The 20,281-nt window shown below is 39.1% G+C and overlaps 2 protein-coding genes across 2 annotated transcripts; both read right to left on the bottom strand.

The window, feature by feature from the left end:
• Positions 1–6,458: 6,458 nt before the first annotated feature.
• Positions 6,459–8,644, bottom strand: LOC131007261 (uncharacterized). The gene has a single exon (XM_057934416.1). The coding sequence runs from the start codon at positions 8,426–8,428 to the stop codon at positions 6,503–6,505; it is 1,926 nt and encodes a 641-aa protein (XP_057790399.1). The 5' UTR covers positions 8,429–8,644; the 3' UTR covers positions 6,459–6,502.
• Positions 8,645–13,125: 4,481 nt separating this feature from the next.
• LOC131007263 (tRNA:m(4)X modification enzyme TRM13-like) lies at positions 13,126–16,876 on the bottom strand. The gene is made up of 9 exons (XM_057934417.1): positions 16,718–16,876; positions 16,578–16,643; positions 16,167–16,493; positions 15,813–16,077; positions 15,604–15,661; positions 14,173–14,259; positions 13,964–14,098; positions 13,742–13,877; positions 13,126–13,636 (listed from the first exon to the last, which is right to left on the bottom strand). Exons 1-9 carry the CDS (start codon positions 16,789–16,791, stop codon positions 13,411–13,413), a joined length of 1,374 nt encoding a protein of 457 aa, XP_057790400.1. The 5' UTR covers positions 16,792–16,876; the 3' UTR covers positions 13,126–13,410.
• Between the last annotated feature and the right edge of the window lie 3,405 nt (positions 16,877–20,281).

Below are 20,281 nucleotides of genomic sequence, written 5' to 3'. Positions count from 1 at the left end.
GAGAGAGAGAGGGAGAAGTGTGTAATAGTGAAATGCGTATGGACTGATGTGAGCAATCAATTCATCAAGCAAGTGACTAGGTGCATCAATGTTGTTAACAATGCTATCTTTAATATGACACGTCTTTACCTTAAAAAAAAAAAACAATGCTATCTTTAAACATAATCGTGGCGAGCAAGATTGTAGCTAGTAGAAAGCAAGTCTTGTTTTAAGATATGGTGAGCAATTGTAGTTGGACTTGGCTACCGTATACGCCAATTTTGTGAGTCAATATTATCGTCTCTTCTCAATTTGTCCTATGCAATAATGCTATCTTTTGTTTTTCATGTTCCACTTCAGCTTCAAATAAAATAATCATTTAGTTGAGCGAATAATAAAATAACCCACCAAATCTCAATTCTCAAATCTTCCGTTCTATCGAAAGCCATAAACCTATTTCCTACCAAATTTCTTACTCGATCTACTACTAGAAAAACACAAAAACTTAAATGAGCGCCGTGTATTTTTTGCGCGCACCATGTGCGCGCTGAATTTAATATATATTTAAAAGATTTCGCTGATTCCTCTGGCGAGGACTTCGCTGGTTCCTCGCGCTGATTCCTCTGGCGAGGAACCAACACCTCCTCTGGCGAGTGTGATTCCCTCTGGCGAAAGCTATCTCGCTGAAGTCATTCCTCTGTTCCGCATATTGAACCAACACCTCCTCTGGCGAGTGTGATTCCCTCTGGCGAAAGCTATCTCGCTGAAGTCATTCCTCTGTTCCGCATATTTGCCAAAGTAGAGATTCGAACTAGTGACCTTCTTGATTATAACATAGCGCCTAACCAAATGCGCAGAACAGTTGTTTGCCTCATAACATATTCGTTTTAGATTTATACCATAAATCCATTGTAATTGTTTTTTTTTTAATATTTAAGGTGAAGCCGGATTCGGGTCGGATCACGACCCAGGATCCGCGCTCACCATATGCGCGCACAAATATAACGGCGCTCACGTAAGTGTGGCTCCTAGAAAAAATGCTTTTAACGATCGAAAATTTCGGTCATTAATTTCGATGTTAATTTAGTGACACTAACGATCGATTTATGATCGTTTTACAATAATTTTTTTTTAACTATCAAAATTTCGATCGTTAATTATTATTTTTATTATTTTATTTTTTTAACAATCAAATTTTCTAGTGTTAATATTTTTTACTTTTTAATTTTTTTTTATTTTTCTAACGATCGAAAATTCAATCGTTAATATATTTTTTTAAGTTTTTTTAATTACAAAATTATTTTTTAACGACCGAATTTTCAGTCATTAATATTATTATTTTTATTTTTTTCTATTTTATAATTTTTTTAATGCCCGAAAATCTGTTCATTAATATTTATTTATTTTTTTATTTTTTTAATTTATATGTATATATATCGGGTGTGGTTCTATAGAGCTGCTGAAATAGAAATTTTATTAAAAAAAAAAGAAATAAAAACCTAGACCCATGAGAGCACAGGCGTAACTGAGGGTCGGGCCTCATTAAAACCTCTTCAAGAAAAAGAGGAAAAAGAATATTCGTCTAAAAAATAGCAACCAAACTGGCAGTGAGCAGGAAGGGCCCACCTCAAAGGTTTCGGTCGAACCATCACCCCTAAGAGGCCCGGTTCACCCAACCAGAGACAAAAGAAACAACAAAGAAAAAGCGAAAAATCCAGAAAGGGAAAGCACTCCAACAGCCCAACGGGAGAAACATGGGCAGAGCAGGAACCATCGTACATAGAGATCCAAGTGAAGGACCGCGCAGCAACCAGGATCTAGCATCCACCTGCAACAACAAAGCACTGAGGAGCAAGCCAGAAAGAAATACAGAAAAGCACAAACAAAACCAAACACGCACAAACAGCCAAGAGTGAGGAAAATAACCCCCACAAGCCAAACCAAAAATCAGTTCTCAAGCAGCAGACACAGAAGCCAAGGCAAAACGCAGGTGACTACTCTCCAATCACAACACCATCCCATCCAGGTCTCACAAGATATGTATCATCCTCGGGAGGTGCGCAGAGCTAAGACTTTGAGATGCAACAAAAAGCTGATACAACTCAATCCACTCAGACCCAATTCTCCGTTATGGGTGAGTTTCCTAATGCATTGGCCTTTACAATCAGTCTCAACCCAAAAATCACCATAGAATATTAATTTCAACAAATAGGTCAACTTCACGGGATGAACACTTTCGGAGGTAATCCAAAATGTTCCCGCGTGGTTTCCCATGCTCATGATGGCACTGAACATCAGAGGAGTAGAGACCCAGTGCCATCGGAACTCAACACAACCAAATCTTACACACGAGAGAAAGATATTAGGCAATGCAATGAAAACACTCCCCATAACATCTACTGAACAAATCGCATCAAGAAGTTGCTCACCAAGGTGTTGCACCCAAAACCTTGGACTAATAACACTACCAAGGTAGCAAATACCAAGAGAGACCTGGACAACAGCCGAAGCAAAACACAACACCAGAATCAGCCAGTGAACCGCCCCCAGCAAGAGTGAAGCACCCGACAACCAACAATCAATCAAGCAAGGGGGATCATACGCCCCACATTGCAAACAAGCAAACAAAAAGCATAAACACACAGAACCAAAAAGAAAAGGGCAGAGAACCTTTCCTGAAAAGAAGAACATCCCTCCAAGGCAGCGGCGTTTAAGAAACAATCCGAACATAGAGAAGACCACGCTTGTCATCCCAAACCAACTACAAGATATTAGGAATGGTAAAGAGCCAGAAACTCTCCTCAGACACAGAGGAAGCCATGAAATCAGCAACCCGGTTCCCCTCACGAAAGATATGGGAGATCGTGATGTGTAAACCAACAATGTCCTGAAGAATCTTCCTCCACCTGCTGAAGAACCGCCAAGGGACTGTAGCAGAGCGAGTTCGGAAGAGATCCACCAGATATGTGCAGTCCGTCTCAATCCAAATGTAATCCCAACCGTGAGAAACAACTTGCTCCAAAGCAATGATAAGAGAGAAAATCTCAGCCTCAAAAGCCTAGCCACGGCCACCAGAGAAGTGAAAGCACCCAATCACCGAACTAGAGTAGCGAATGATCCCACTAGCATGAATACAGAGCGGAGAGCCATGAACCGAGCCATCGATATTGATCTTACGCCAAGGAGGCGGAAGAGGCAGCCAGAACACATAAACATAACAGGTAGAGCGACGGGGGTTGCCCGGCACCCCAAGACCATGAAGAACAAGTAGCTACTCCACCGAATTTGCCATCTCTCTTAGGTTAAAACGTGAAGCCTCCAGAATAAAAGCCTTGATCTGCACCGTCAACGCCACAACAGAGATAAGAGCATCATCAAACACAACTTTGTTCCGGTGATGCCAGATGCTCCAGATAGTAGTCATAACCCCGACTCTCCAGAGATTCGCCACCTACTAGAGATAACTACATTATTTGTGAGAACGTAAGAATCATCAAATCTAATGCATCCACTGTAAAAATTAATGCATTCGCTGTTAAAATTAATGCACTCAAAAAAATTAAAAAAAAATTGCTCCCTTCAGGATTCGAACCCAAGATCTGCATTAATCCAACAAGATAATGCATCCACCGTAGATCTTGATGATCGAATGGCTGAAAATGGTTATCTGTTCTTTTTTTATTTAGTGGTTTTTTCTTGAAGACCGAAAATTCGGTCGTTATTATCATTTTTTTTAATATTTATTAATCAGTTGTTAATTTTGTCGTTAATATTAATTTTTGAAATATTTTTACAATCTGTCGTTATTTCGGTCATTAATATTATTATTTTTAATTATTTTTAGATTATATTTTTATTATTTTTAATTCATTTCTATTTTATTCTTATTTTTAAAATTATTGAGAATATTTTAAAATTGATTGTTATCTTTCAACAATAATATTTTCTTTTAAAAAAAATAACGATAATATTAATTTTATTATTATTTTGAATTCAATCATAAATTTACCGTCGCTCTTTTGCAAACACCACAAGTCTCGACATATTCTAAAGTTATGAATTAATGATATCTATACTATATTAAAAAGGGAGTTTCCAATTTGAAATTGATTTAGGTGGCAATTTTGTGAATAATAGAAAAATTAAAGTTAAAAGTTCAAACTCAAATTAATATTTGTAAATTTTCGCATGCACATTTAATTATGTGTAGATAACTGCCATTAACTTTTTTTTTTTTTTAAGAAACAACCATTAATTTTTAATATTCCATTTACATATTTCCATTAATTTTTTTATTTTTTTTAAATTGTAAAATTGGATTAATTGTAAAATATTTAATATGCATATCAAATTAAAGATCACGATGTTTGATATATTTTATGTAAATATATGATTTAAAATGTACAAATTAAATTTTTTTAAATATTAAAATTTTATAAATTTCTCTCTCCTTTCTCATCTTTTTGAAAAAAAATATATTTTTAATTCTTTTCTATTAGTATTTTTTTTAACTTATTTTTTTGGCTTTTCATAATATCAAATTTTATAATTGTAAATTATTTTTTATTTTTTAATATTCAATTCTAATATATTTAGTTAAAAATAAATTTTATTATATTTATGAGTATTGTAATTAAATTAATATTATTTTTTATATAAATATAAAAAATAAAAAATATTTTCCCGTGCATTGCACGGGATGCAAATGCTAGTTGTATATTAAAATAGAATTTAAATGAATTAAGTGTTAGTTATATCAATAATACGTGTGTTTAGTAATGATGACTATTCGAAAAGAATTTCAAAGTTAATGGGGATCACATCAGCGAGACCTAGGCTTATTGCTTCTCACTTCGTTACGTTCATTCACATGGGAAGGGGGAAAAGAATTGAGAAGTTGCTCAAGGCGATTTGGATGTGTACCAACTGGATTCTGTGGAAACGGAGGAACGAAAGCCGCTTCGAGGGTAGGCCGTGGACAATTGATAGTGTGATTTCGGAAATTAAAGCTAGGATTTGGAGTTGGAATTATGAGTTTTGTATCGTGGAGAAGGGATTGAGTTTTTCCTCTTGGAGCTCTAATGACCTCCTTCTCAAACTGATGTAGACTTTTGAGGGTACCTCTGGTACCTCAGTTTTATATATTTACTTTTCTTGATAAAAAAAAAATCATGCTTGACTTAGAACACTACTAAGATGGATGACCCACTTGAAAGTTCGTCAAAACATATACAATTAAGTTAAAAATATAATAGAAATAGTGCCGTAAATTCGGGCCGGGTCGGGTACCCTATACCCGTGCGGGTACCGTATCGGGTGAGGGTATACCCGATACTCTCTACCCGAATTTACAACCTAATTAGAAATATCAAAATACTTACAAACCTAGATCGATAATTTTTATTATTGATTATTATAATTAATTAATTCAAATTTAAGGTATACAATTTTTAAAATTTCAGTTTTTGATGAGGAGTAAAGTGTGCGTAATGCCAAATTGACAGCACCAAAGTCGTCAGCGCTGGGAATAACTATGAAGAAAGGAGCTTGAATAGTGTTTCTGGGAGAAAAGCATGAAGGGCAAGAGCATTAGAGGCATCTCAAGAGGATTTAAACACTATGTTGTCAGGGCTGGAATGAAGTAAGAAGGGGTAACGCTGAAACTTGAGCAGAGCTGGCATAGTCGGGAGGGGAACATCAGAGCTGGTAGACAGATGCAGCGCTAGGAAAGATTGAAAGCACAACCGGTTGATAACGACCTCCAAGATTCTCTTTAACCGCCAGGGTCTATAAATAGATGATATGTGGGTCATTGTAAACACATGCTATTGAAACTCTAATATAATATTCTCCTTTCTCGCTTTAGCTGTTCTCGTCTTTTCTCTCGATTCACTAACACACTACAGGTGAATCATTATCCTCATAATTAAAGAGTGAAATTATCGAACTCATCAGATTACTTGAAATAATTATATAATAATTTTTTTACAATAAATAATTATAAAATAATAAACTTAATAATAAAACACGATAAAAAAGTATCAAAATATATTTTTAAGGTGTTTTTTTTTTACAGTAGCATTTCAGGACAAAATAAATTCAATTAAAATTAAAAAAGTATCAAAATATATGTCTTTTATTATATAAAAAAAAAAGTTATACTTCCTCCGTCCATGAAAGAACTTCCTAGGAGGGAGTGATACGAGTTTTAAGAAAAAATATTGTTGAGTGTATTGAGAGTAGATAAAAGGTAGTTGAGTGTATTGAGAGTGGTGAAAAAGTGTTATAATTAATATTGGGAGTTGTGAAAAATGAAAAGTAATTATAGGATTATAAGTGGTGGGGTATAGTCCAAAAATAGGTAGGAAGTTCTTTTGTGGACGTCCCAAAAATGAAAGATAGAAAGTTCTTTCGTGAACGAAGGGAGTATTTGCGTGCCATGCATACATACCTATTTAATTAAATTGATAAAAAAAAAAAAAAAAACTCTTTAGCCATTTAATTTTAAGCGGCCACTCAATAATCAATCACATTGGATCCACAAGGGTTCAGCAAAGTTGCCCTTCAAAACATCTGTATCTTCAGCGTGGAGACTCGGTGTGGATAAGACCCTGGGGTGCCACGCTGGCACCCCGTTCTCGTAGGCACTCCACGTCAGTCTCTGCAAGCCGCTCCCATCCAATCTCACTGCGTACAACTCCCCATACGGCTGGAACTGGTTCGGCAGCGCCACCGGCTCCGCCGTCACTCCACCCAGGTTCGCCGTGAACAGCAGCCATTCCATATCGGCGCTGAAGCACACGTGGTTCAACCTCTCTCTCTCCTCAAATCCTGCCACCGCAACTCTCCGAACCTCCGTTTCGTCCGGCCTCATCAAGTATATTCCGAACACGCTCGGATCCTCCGGCCGATGCCGATTCGAAGAAAACGCGATCATCTTCCCGTCCGGAGACCAGCTCGGCATCGTGTCGATCCACGCTCCTTCGCTCAGCCGCCGGATTCCGCCGTCGAATTCGCCGTTGACGGCGTCAACGATGTAGAGATTTTTGTGTCCGTCGCGCCCCGATCGGAACACGACGGATTTCCCGTCGGGGGAGCAGGATGGGAAGGCGTTGTTGCCGGTTTCTTCTCCGGTGAGAATTTTGATATCTGCGGCGATTTCGTCGCGATTATTTGATAGCTGCGATGGATCGAATGTGACTCGAGCAATCTGCACATTTGCCCTAACGGATTGAAAAACAGGCCCGATCGATACAAAGATGACGTTTTCATCAGCGGGGCTCCAGCAATTGGAGAAGGTGGTTCGATTTTTGAACAGAGTCCACCTCTTTGTGCCGTCGGATTTGACGATTTTGAGGCCGGAATTCTGATCGAAATCGCCGTTGAGTGCGACGAAATCGCCGGAGGGGGAGAAGGCCGGGAACGAGCCGTTGAGCCTGAGCATGCAGAGGCCTTCTAGTGGACTAGAAACTGGTTCGAGGTGCGGAATCGTGGTGGTGCCGGCGGCGGCGCCGCCTCTGAAGCGATGATAGCCGAGAGAAGTAGCTCCCGGCGACACAAAGGGGTTGTAATGGTGGAAATTAGGGTTGATCAGCTCGGTTACAGGATAGAATTTCTGTGACTCTGTATCGAATATCTCAATGTGGCGATGACTTTTTCCCTTCCGCCTGGTCGCGACGGCGATTCTCAAGCTATTCGGCACGGCCGCCGGGGTGAAGCAGTGGAGCCCCGGCGGCGTGATGCGGAGCGGCGCGAGGGAAGCGGCGGAGGATGCGAAATCATGAGGCAAATCAACTCTGAAGATGCTCCACCATCCATCATCAGATTGGCGGTGGAAATACAGCGTCGAATCGCCGGACCACGTCGGCCAGCCGCCGTGCTCGCACACTAGAATGCGCTTCGTTGGATTGGAGTCGCTAAAAACAACAATATCTGTAAGGAGATCGTGAAACTCGCCCCCCCACCGTCTCGATCCGTAAGAGGCAACGGCGATGAGCTTCCCCGACGGAGAGACGGCGGGGCTGAAATCCACAGAGCCGTAAGGCGTCAATCGCACAGCTCTCTTGTCGTCGGGGCCTGCAGAGTAGAGAGCACACCAGCTCGTGAACGGCTTTTCGGGGCGTTCGTGGGCGGAGATGAAGTAGAGGCGGCCGTTCCTGACGGCGGGGCGGTCGTGGAAGAGGCTCTCCGCGGCGGAGTGGAGGTGGTCGGGGTGAGCATCGCCGCCGCCGCGTCGGTTGAGGAATATCTGAGCAGAGCCTGTTCTCTCGGAGATGTAAACGATCGTGTTGTCGTCGTCGACGAATCGGCCGTTGAAGTTGATGGATGCGCCGTCGGTGAGGCGGCGCTCGGAGAAGTTGGAATCGTTGAGTTGAACGGAGAAAATATCGAAGCCGTAATTGGGGCGGCCGACGGTGGAGAAGACTATGGTACCAACAATTGGCGACATATTACAGTAGAGATGTGAGAGTGAGAGAGATAATTAGAGAGATGAAGATGAAAAATATGGAGCAAGTGGAAGAGTATCAACCGACAAAATGTGTAGGAAATCGATGATACATTTATCATTTTTTTGGATAATAATTAATTAATTAAGGAATTAATTATTCTGATATTATACATAACCCTACATTCCTACCTACCCCATAAGATTCTTCTGATAAACCCATATTATCTTTTTTTCGCGTACCGCATAAATACGCTAAGGGCGTGTTTGATATTGGCTAATATATTGTATTAGCTAATTTAGTACAGATCAGTCTAGTGTTTGATATTATTTAGTAATAATGCGGATGACCCGGTTTAATCCCACGACCCAGTATTATTAATCCAGATTTCTTAGGATTAATAATACCACCTCCCCCATAGGATTAACTTAAACCAGAATATTCTGTATTTAGCCATGATAGCAAACACCAACTCAGTATTAACAATCTGTCATTATCCACGCTAAATATCCTGGTTACAAATTATCCTACATAATCCTTTACTGAAAACCAAACGAGCCCTAAGTGAGCAGACACTTCTATTAATTTTGTAACTATCAAAAAGTTAAATATTTTAAAAAATTGATTTATTTAAAAATTTGATTCTTAAATTCCTATAACAATTAGAGGAAATGAAAAAATACGTACTTTTTTTTATTTTTTATTTTCAGAATTCAAAAAATTGTGGTAGGAAAATTGGAAATTTTTAAAGTGAAATAGGAAAGGGAGTAGATGCTCTTAAAATTACAAAAACGTCTAATATGTTTCATGCGAAAGAAATCGATTTATGACAATGCCGTCAGGCGTCAGTGAATTATATCCCTTTTTTGGGTGATGCTATAGCCTATATAACATATTTTTTACTGAATTTAAAATAGTATGTTATTGTGTTATTCCCAAAGTGGCAAGAATTGCGTTAATATATTATTTTAATATTTTTATCTTAGTGAAGAATTTTTAATTTTACTAAATCAAATATTTAATTAAATTTATTTTTTAAAATATTTAATCATATTTTGTTCGGACATATTTTGTCCAAATAACATTATTGATTATAATACATGTGTGATATTGTTTCTAATTGAGGTGATATTTAAACCACAATATGTTTAAGAGTTTTACATTAGTAGAACTATTTTCTTAAGATTTATAAAAATGCAAATAAATTTCATATTCCTTTAGCTTTGTAACATATTACTCATTCCGTCCCACTCCAATAGGCTCATTTCTTTTGGGCACGAAGATTAAGAAAATTTACTTTTTAGTAGAAAAGTAGTAGTAAAGTGGTGTGGTCCACACCATTTAAGTATAATTTTTTTACCCAAAAAGAAAAATGAGCCTATTGGAGTGAGACATCCCAAAAAGAAAAATGATTCTATTAGAGTAGGACGGAAGGAGTATAAAACAATTACTTACAAAGCAGAAATAAGAAATAAAATTAGAATTTGTTTCAAAATTACAATGTAAAAAATAAAAATTATAGGTGAATATATAATACAAGAACATAATACTGTAACACTAAAAGTGTATATATTATTCATGCATAAGAGAATTTATCAAAATTAATACCCTAATGTATCCAAAACCTTTTAGTTATAAGAAATTTTAGTCATGCAAATAAAAATATGTGAAAAAAAATACATTTTTAGATAATAGGGTATTTTAAACATTGTTACACATTTTTTTTGTCGCGAAAAGTGTGTAATAGGGTATTTTGAACAATTACGTATTTTTTGGTAATCGTACACCTTTACTATTATTACACACTTTTGCGGAAAAGTGTGTAATCATCACGACTTTGAAGGTTGCAGCGGGAAGGCAATGGCGCCTTAGAGGGGAGGTGGCGGCACCGCGAACGAACATAGAGAGAAAGTGAGAGGAGATGAAACCTAGAAGTGTGCGGCGGTATCATGCGAGCGATGGCAACGTGAAGGGTTGATGATGGCGGTGGCAGCGCCTGGGAGAGGGAAATTAGGTTTAGGGTAGGGGGACGAGAAATTGACAGGTTTGGGAGGGCGTCGACGGCACAACAAAGGGGGAGGAGGGGGACGCCACGGCAGGGACGACACAGGGAAAGCACAGGGAAGCCGTGGGAGAAATTTGGGAAGAGGTGCTCGACAACAACACAGCAGCCGTGGGAGGGAGGGTGCAACGGCGGCACAGGAACCGAGGAAAGAGGATGGCTCTGCAAATTGAGAAAGGGGTAGGCTGGATCGAGGAAGGGGCGACAATAAGAGAGACAGGGGCGCATGTGGAAGGGTGGTGCGTCGGCAATGCACAGGGCACGGGGACGAGGGGCGGCACAGGGAAAGGGCGGTGGCAACGGTGCTGGGGAAAGGGGGATTAGAGTTTCGAGAAAGGAGGGATGGGAATCGACAGGTTTGGAGGGAAGGGTGAGAATATTTTAGTTTTTTATACTCATAGATATTAGTAGTATTTCCTTTTTTACTAAATGAAAATGTATTATTTGACCTATTAACTCTTAATAATATCCTTATTTTATGTTTATTCTTAAACCATTTATCATATCGACGATTAATACGAGGCTGTGTGTGTAATCAAAACAACAAAAATGTTAACAGTTTTGAATGAATTTTTCATGATCGTGATGTAAAATTTTTAAAAATATTAAATTTTTAGCAATATCTATTGATTGTTTTATATTTATAAAAATATAGGAAGTTACGTATATTTTGGAATGAGTATGTGGATGAAATAGAAAAAAATACTCCCTCCGTCCCAATAATGAAGACACACTTCATTTGGGCACGGAGATTAAGAAGAGATAGTTTAGGTGCTAAAGTATTGTGGCCCACATCTAATTAAACTTGTTTAATTGTTCTTTTTATCTCTTAGTTCCACCATTGTTGTAACCTCATTTTACTATCTTTTCTCCTCCGGCGGAATCGCCGGCGACCACGACCGCCGACCACCGTCGAAACAGCAAGAGCAAAATTGAAATCTGCCATTCCCATTCCTCACATTCCTATTCCCAAATTTGAACCATGAAAACCGAATCGAATCTAGAAATTTGAACCATGAAAATCGAATCCAGAAATCGAAACAACACAACAGAAAAATCGAATCATGAAAATCGAAACAACACAACAAGAAATTGAATCCAGAAATCGAAACAACAAAGTTAGAAATTTTGTTCTCCCCGATTCCAAAATTTGAACCATGAGAATGGTGGCGGAGATGAAGGGTTTCAGAAGAAGGGTGGTGGCCTCACTGCTGCGGCGGCCGGAGAAGAAGAAGAGAAGAGGATGTGCGGCGGTTTCAGACCCGCACGTATCTCGAGCGACGCCTCCGCCTCCGACTCCCCAGAACCATATCCACCACTATCTTCCTCTCTCAAATCGAACCTAGAAATTGAGGGTGGTGGTTTGGCGGATCTGGGTTTTTGGGGGAAGGAGACCGGAGACCGGAGCCGCTGCTGTTCGGCGGGGCTAGGGCTCGGCCCTCTGCCCCCGTCAGTGTGTGCGCGAGGATCAGAGTCTCACCGGAGGGGCGAGGGGTGCTCGGCGGTGGCCGTGGGTCGCCGGCGGCGACTCCGCCGAGAAGGGGGAGGAGATGGGCGGCGGGTTGGGAGTGGAGAGAAATGAGGGAGGCGGCTGAAATGTGTAGATTTAGGGTTTTGTACTAATTTATACCATAATTAAGGTTCAATTAATTAGTTATAATTAAGTCCTAAATATTTCCTTATTTGGAAGTGTGTCTTTATTATTGGGACGTCCCAATAAGGAAAGTGTGTCTTCAATAATGGGACGGAGGGAGTATTATGCTTTCGAAATGAGAAATAATATCGTGATTATTCAAATATATTGGGTTAATATATATAAATAAAATATTCAAGTTTGTGATTAATATAAAGTCACCAAATTTTGGCTGAACATGGACTTGGCAAAAATGAACTCCTCAATACAAACTGAAATTTATCATAGAAAGATTTATTAATAGAGTGATTGGCGCCTAAATACACCAATTTTAGGGGTAATTTGGTTTTGCACATGAACTTTAATGTTGTAGCAATTTTATCACAAATTCAAATATTAGATATTCGAACTCTATAAAAATCTTATGATTTACAGGTTTAGAGATGTTTTATACGATATCTTTTAGAGATGTCATGTACAATGTCATTTTTTAAAACATCCGATGAATACACGCCGATATTTCGATTTGCCACGTCAACTTTAATTTGAGCAAAAATTGAATTTGTGACATCGTATAGAACATCTCTAAAAGATATCGTATAAGACATTTCTAAACCCGTAAATCATAAGATTTTTATAAAGTTTGGATATCTAATATTTGAATTTGTGATAAAATTGCTACAACATTAAAGTTCATGTATTTTTTTTACACATTTCAAAGTTCATGTGCAAAACCAAATTACCCCCAAAGTTGGTGTATTTAGGCGCTAATAACCCATATTAATATTGATAAACCTACGTGTGAAATGCTACTAGCTTTCACTTCTGTTTGAATAAAATCGGCAAATAAAAGTCTTCCAATATTGAAAGTATAAGGGTTCCATTTTACGTAAAATACATACCAGGCAAAGCATCCAAAGCTCACTTCAGTTAGCACTGCTAAGAAACCTTCGTTATAGAGCTTTTCCATTTTTGCATATTTCTTGTAAAATATCCAATCCGGATGCTCCAGCAACCTCTACTCAATTCCCATCAAATGATCTGAGATATCTGAAACAGCAGTAACCGTAGCACAAAAAAATGAAAAAGAAACTGCAATGTCTAATTCAACGGTCACTGGTCACCGGTCGCCTGTTTGATAGTTACTGAATCTCCTAATCAAAGTTGAGGCTAAAAAACAGCACAATAAATCAGCCAAGAAAGAACATGGATCGAATAGCCCAGGGAAACCTCTTTATAATCAGAAGATACGCAACAGTGAAAATGGTTGAACAACAATGTCAGATACTCTACTTGGCCATCAAGACGCGGTTTTCAGGAGAAATGGTGACAGGAACATACTTCACAAGCTCACATTTTAGACCTTGCGCCTTCGCCCACATAAGTCTTGCAGCATCAATGATATCCTTGCACATGTAGCCCAACACAGCTCGATCAATGGGCTGCATATTTTTCACTATATCTTCAACTTTGCATGATTCTGTGTCTAGCAACAACTCTTTCTTTTCAGTAGTCCTGGAACATGATAAACAGATCAAAGTGCATTGTGAGCAGCACATCATACATCAGTATTGACAAATGGAAAAAGATATTTTAGACCTAAAATGGCAAGGCCATTACATGATCTCAAGTTGAGTAGAGAAATCTATGACAGGAAAATCCGAGCCATGATCTGCATCAACGGCCCAGCTGGTAAACCATGTGATCGCATGAAAATCTTCCTTGGTGAAACCCATATCAGATATGTATTTCTTACCTGCACGAGTAAATAGCTCAGAAATTTGCTTCTAGTTATAGCTGCTTTGTCTACAGAAAAAACAAATTAATGGTTTTGATGATTACTAATGTAGCTTTTCCACTGGCAAAGATGATGGCAACATGTAGCAATAGCTAACCCTCTCAGGTAACAACTTGCTTGGGACTGAACAGCTTCGTTTTCATTGGAATGTTGGCGAATGCAACATCTTAAGGTCATGTCTGGAACAAAGTTGTGTGTGTGTTATATAGGGAAATCTCTATTGCAATAATACAGTTGCCGAAATTTCAGTTACCTGTTGCAGGCCCACAAAGATGTTTGCCGATTGCAATGTAGCCAACTCCTTTTAATGATTCTACGGCATTCAAATTTAGATCCTCAACTGCAAGTAAAGATGTCGAGAATATCAAATCGAGTTTGGGAAAAGCAACTAAACTTGGCAGCCGAACCCTAAATTGTGATATCCTAGGCCACATGTATACATTTCTCAGAATAAACAGAAATCTGTATAGCATCCACGTACATAATTAGGCTCGACTTCTCGTATTTTCGACAAAATGGCATATATGCCTACCACACTCCTCCAGGGACGCTATTCTAGATCTTAATTAAAGTACTTCACATTTATGTTAAACAATGTTTATGTCATAGAGATGATATAAGTAACGGAAAAGCATGCCGCACTACAAAGAATAAATAAGCCACTCTTAATTCACAGCTACGTACTTCTCAGTCAAATGCTGAGCTGGATTTAAACCTTCACGCCTAACAATTTCCAATAGTGTGCGTCATAAAAAGTGGCTTGTTTTCCAAAAATAAGAACTAGTGGCTGATCAGTTGGCTTCCTCAATAAAATCAAGATATTTTCCATTAGGCCATCCTAAGGAAAATCTCTTATGATTGAACCAAATAAGCTATCATCCACAGGCTTGAATGGTAATTTCTTTACCATATGATGATCTTGTTCTCAAGTGGACATGAAGCTATAAACCCATGCTCCTATGTGATGATACAAAGGCTTGTGAATTTGATACAATACTGGATTACATGGCCAAAAATAACTTCAAAAGTTGTGCATACATGCTTCCATTGGCGACCAGGGCTCTCAGATGGAAGTGTGACTACGTTGTGAATCTAATTCCATGCTGTGGTGGCAGCTTTTACATTAAAGGTTACTCAGAAACTTAATCAGAACAAGTAGGCAACAGAAACTCAATACCGCTCAAGGGTTCAATGACACTCTCATCAGCTGTTCCCTCCTTCACTGTCTAATCCAGATTCTTGCTAACCTTACATAGTTACATCCTAAAATTCTCTCATCCATAAAGTTGTAGTGGCACTGGCCAAAAGTTATAACTAGACAACCAAGTGATTCAGTAACCAAAGGCCAAAGCTACACAATTTTAAATTATCATCTTGATTTAGTCTCTGCAGTGACTAGCAAATGTGAACAGTAGCACTAATGTAAAACCCAGAGCAAGACCTTCTCATTTAAAATGTCTGGTAATTACAAAAGAGACAAATTGTTTAGAGAAAAACACTATATTCTGCATAATCAAAAGCTAAGTTAATCGAGTGAGTTGCCTGCAAAAATATACTTAAGTCAAAATTTATAGAATGACTTCAAGCAGAAAGCTCCTAAAATACATGTTCATCGTTTGTCCATTCTCCACAGCATAAAAAAGAAAAGAACTAAAGCATTAGGAAGAAGACTTGGAGAACATACTGTCGATTCTCAACCTATCTAACACTAAGCTCTCTTTCTGTCGCAAACTCCGATCAGCCTGAGGAGTAAAAGTAAGAATGGAAACAAATTAGAACCATGCATCTGGGCTTAAAGCACTACTGAAGCACAAAGACATCATCACACCTACATTCATGATTTCTGATCCAAAGTAAAAGAAAGGAAAGCAGAAAAAAGGTATAGACACTAACTTTCAACTTATATGACTTCCGTTCCACCAATAACACTTTCTTGATCCCGTAACAATCCGCAAGAACCTGTGTCAAATACCCCCTTCCGGCACCAAACTCGACCACAGCAGGAACATCACTATCCCTCTCTCTCTCTCTCTTAGAATCCTTCTCCTCACTTGTTTCACCAGAACTCGAACAAGATTCCCTCAACACCCCAAAATTTTCAAAATTCCCAAGGATTGATGCCTGTTGTAACACATGTTTCTCCTTATAAGGGAGTTTCCTGAAACCAATAAACACTCAATGAATCAAACTCAAACACAAACCATATATATATATATATATATATAAGATGAGAAAGTCTCCTAGTACTTGTCAACTTCTCTATTGGTCCAAATGCTACAAGCTTCAGGAATCCTATAAGAATCAGGAATGGTGCTGCATATGGATGCATGTATGGACTTGATTTTAGCAATCAAGTCCAAAAATTTGGGCAGGGGCATCGAATAGACGGCATTCCTTTTCATCTCGGAAGTAAAAGTAAAATATCTATGTGAAGAATCCTCTTCTTTTTCTTCATCATCATCATCTCCAGCATTAATGCCCTTTTGATAGTAAGGCTGGCGCGAGAGGGACTGTGTTTGTTTCAGCAATGGGCATCTATGCAAGTGAGTCTCGAGATTTTCCTCGAGCACAGAGCTAGCAAACGAGTATAGACATCATATACATGAATAAATAGATAGATTGACAGTAGCAGATTATAAGAGGTGAGAAGGGGATTACTGAGAAGGGTCGATTGGGCATGGAATCCACTGCGCATCGGACCTCTGCGTGTGGTTACCGCAGAATCTAGACAAATCAAATTAGGAAATCATCGGCATTGCATATTCAAATTGAGAGAGAGAGAGAGAGAGATGTGTTACGGAGAATCAAGGAGAGGGGAGTTAGCACAAAATCTCCTCTTCTTGGGAAGCCAGAATTTGCAGTGTGTCGCCATGCCTTAAACCCTACACATCAACTGTTTTTCTAAGTCAGAGAAAGACGCTTTTATATATCGTTCTTGGTTTCAGTTGCTCGTGTGGTGTATCAGCATACAGAATTAGCAGGGTGAGCAAATCCAACCCGGACCCGCCAAACCCGCCTGAACCGACGAATTCGATTCGGATCAGATCGATCCACTATATATGTTTGGTCCGGGCCGGATCCAATTTATAGAACCGAATTTTTTTCGGGTCGGTCCGGATCGAAACCCGGTCGAACTCGGACCGACCCATACATTTATAATTATTTATTTATTTATTTTATATATTTAATATTTATAATAATATTAATAAAATTAATATTCAAATTTCTAGTAATAAAAAATCTGGAAACTAAATTTCAACTCAGTCACATTGCATTCAAACTCAAATTTCTAATAGAATATCACAACTTAGCACCTGAAGTGCTCGACTTTGCAATGTAGATATTGTATTATCAGTTTGAGGCTGAATTGGTTAATTATTTTTGTAGATATTTCATTATCAGTGTGTATATATGACATATAATGTGGGTGAATATGAAATTTGTAGGTGATAATACGTGTTTGTATCGTATTTCTTATGTTTTAGATTTAAAAATTAAGTGCAAAACAGGAAAAAAATAATTAGATTATCGACGGGTCGGATCCGAACCCGTTGCTCGGGTTCGGTCCGAATTTGGGTCAATCCAGTCCCAAAAATCGATCCGGGTCAGTCCGATTTTCCAAAACTTTCGGTCCAATAAATCCGACGGGTCGGTCCGGGTCCAACCCACTGCACACCCCTAGAATTAGGCTCCGATAATATAGTGATTCTTTGTCTCCCCTTAATTTTAGGTTTTATGCGGCTTCATGAGAAATTATTATTTCAAATTTATGCAATTTCAGAGCTTTTAGCATAAATTTAAATATGGAAATCTTTTCCATGTAATCATTCGTACCTCTCGATTAGGTAACCTTGGTGGTGCGGGCAATAGCCCCTGTTTTCTTTGTTCTCTTAGCTTTGTTGCTCATTCAACTCGTATGTATTGATATAGTTTGCCCTTACGTATCAACAATTCGATCTTATTTTTCAGGTGTAAACACTCCTCCGTGGTGTGACCAAATCTGTTGTGAAACTCGCATAGCTGATTATTGGGTCCCGGTTGGAGCGGTCCTTCTTGATATGATCTAAGAGGATGAAACCAATCATTGTGTTTAACATCATGAAAGATGTTTTCCTGGCTTTGGTTCAATGGTGTATATGTTGCATACACGGGAGGTCTGCGTATTTCATTGATATCTTCTTCCCTGTCCTCGACCCGCCTTAATGGTACTGGGTGTTGCTCCTTAGTTTCTCTTCTTCGATCCTCTGTTTCCCTCTCCGGCAATGGCCGCTGTTCAGTATTGATATTGAAAGCAACAAGGCTCCTAAGCAGAGGTGCTCTGGCTGCAGATCTGTCAAGATACCTGGTTTTCTTTCGTTCTTCTCCTCGTTCTGTCTTTTTTACTTTTTCTCCTATCAACCTCAGCCTTTCTGGCTGCTTTAGCCTCTTCTAACTGTATGTATCCTGGCAATCGAGACAGCGAGTCATCGAAGTCCTATGGTGGTGCAATCTGCAGCTCATCAAACAGGGGTCCTGGTTTGAGCCCTCGAATGAAGGCGTATCCTTTGATCATTGATTCGGCCTCGGGGGCTTCTAATGAAGCCATGTTGAATCGAGCAGTGTACTCTCGTAAGGTCTCTTGTGGCTCTTGTTGTATATCCATCGATGGCATCGCTATCTTCTCTGCTCTCTTTGAACTAGCGAACTGATGCATGAATAAATCATACAATTCATCGAAGTTGTGAATGCATCCAGACTTTAATCCCTCAAAACGGGATGCAATGAATACCTTCACTGTATTGGTGTAGCGCCATTAATCCCTTAAAACGGGATATACTCGGGATCCTCCTTTCCGTTGTAATCCAATGTGACAGGCTTGTAATGGGTTGGTAACACATTTGCCAAGATTTCATTAGAAAACGGACTCCTCGCCTCGCGTTGTCTTGCAAAGGCACTATTTGGAGGCCTTTTGAGTGGTCGCTCATCCCCGGTTCCTTGCTCCCTAGTACGTGCCATACGTTCTTCTCTGGGTAGGACTCTGGGGATTTCCAAGTTTTCCATCTCATAAATCGGCTCTTTCTAGCTTTGTAGTGTTGCTTGTAGATCTCTCACTTGCTTTTGCATCTCCTCGAGACGTGCAACTAAATCTGCTTCAGCCTTGTTATGGAGCGTGAGTTTTTCGATGCCTCTGGTGCTGATTCCGCTTCATCATATATTATTACTCAATCATGTGGATTTATTTCTCCTCCATTGACAGGGTTGTTTTGCATAGCAGGATGTCTTCCGTCTTCGGTTCCTCCAATATGAGTGGATTTGGTTCTTTTACCTCCTCCATTGGTTTGTTGTGCCTGAAGATTCTATCCTGATGCGTTGATTTATGTCTCTGGTGTAGCGAACAGGGTATTGGATGTCCCCGCCATGTTCATGAGTTGCTTCATTAGTAACAAACCAAGGGTTTGCGACATGGCGTCAGTGGAATTTGGGACAAAATTGTCTCTGATCGGTGTGACGATGACAACGCTGTTAACGGTGGTGTTATTAGGAACTCGTTCAGTGGTCTCATTGTTGACTGCTCCAGTTGCTAAATCCATTATTCGATTGTGGTTAGTGTCTTCTTCGTTGAAATCTGCGCTGAGGTTGCAGTTAATGTTGAGGTTGACGTTTTTCTTCTCCATGGCTTTGATTGGTATTGATTGTCGGCAAAAGTAGTAGCAACAGTGGAAAATCATCTAACGACTAGCTCAAGCAACGACTTCCCACAGACGACGCCAGTTGTTGTGCCAAAAAATAACACATTTGTAACAGAAAGTATCAAGAACACAAAAAAGGCGTTGAAACGTTGAACTTTGTATTGCTTTAATTAGCGTAAGGCTTTGAAAGTAAGTTGATAATGATCGTAGGTGAATTTACACTAAGGTTTTACATGTATTTATAAGCAAATAACTATGAATTCTTGTAGGAAAATGACTCATATTCGAGTTCTAATCGGACTATGACTCTTTGACCTTATCTTCATGTCTTCATGTTGTTCTTGACTTTGAATTAGGGTTGAACGGGCATATAGGACTCCTTAGGATAAGGTCACCTAGTGAATTTAGGTTTGTTCTGTCGAGAGTAGCATGGATCAAAGCTTGACAGGACTGCTTTGGGCCGGGCAACGCTGTCCTGGGCCTAACAGTACTGTTCACTGAGAATCTTCGTCTTCTTTGGTTGTTCTCTTCCGAAATTTTTGGAATGCATATTTTTATCCTTGATGGGTTCAAGATTAAGCCTAGATGATTCTACGGTGGAAGATCTCTTGGATTCACCTGAATTCCCATAGCTAAGAGAGAAATATTACAAACTTAGAGTGTTTGAGTATGTGGAATATTGTGTGTATATTA

This window comes from Salvia miltiorrhiza, chromosome 1 (assembly GCF_028751815.1).
Source record: "Salvia miltiorrhiza cultivar Shanhuang (shh) chromosome 1, IMPLAD_Smil_shh, whole genome shotgun sequence".
Lineage (NCBI taxonomy): Eukaryota > Viridiplantae > Streptophyta > Magnoliopsida > Lamiales > Lamiaceae > Salvia > Salvia miltiorrhiza.
The sequence above is the reverse complement of the archived record's forward strand: the minus strand, read 5'-3'. Positions and strand labels throughout refer to the sequence as shown.

What these genes read in the sequence shown, in the direction of transcription:
- LOC131007261 (XM_057934416.1), bottom strand. Translation starts at nt 8,428, where the DNA reads ATGTCGCCAATTGTTGGTACCATAGTCTTCTCCACCGTCGGCCGCCCC.
- LOC131007263 (XM_057934417.1), bottom strand. Translation starts at nt 16,791, where the DNA reads ATGGCGACACACTGCAAATTCTGGCTTCCCAAGAAGAGGAGATTTTGT. An exon ending in TCTTTGTGGGCCTGCAACAG is followed by an intron (nt 14,099 to 14,172) that starts GTAACTGAAATT and finishes ACTTTGTTCCAG; the next exon opens with ACATGACCTTAAGATGTTGC. An exon ending in CCAGTGGAAAAGCTACATTA is followed by an intron (nt 13,878 to 13,963) that starts GTAATCATCAAA and finishes TTACTCGTGCAG; the next exon opens with GTAAGAAATACATATCTGAT.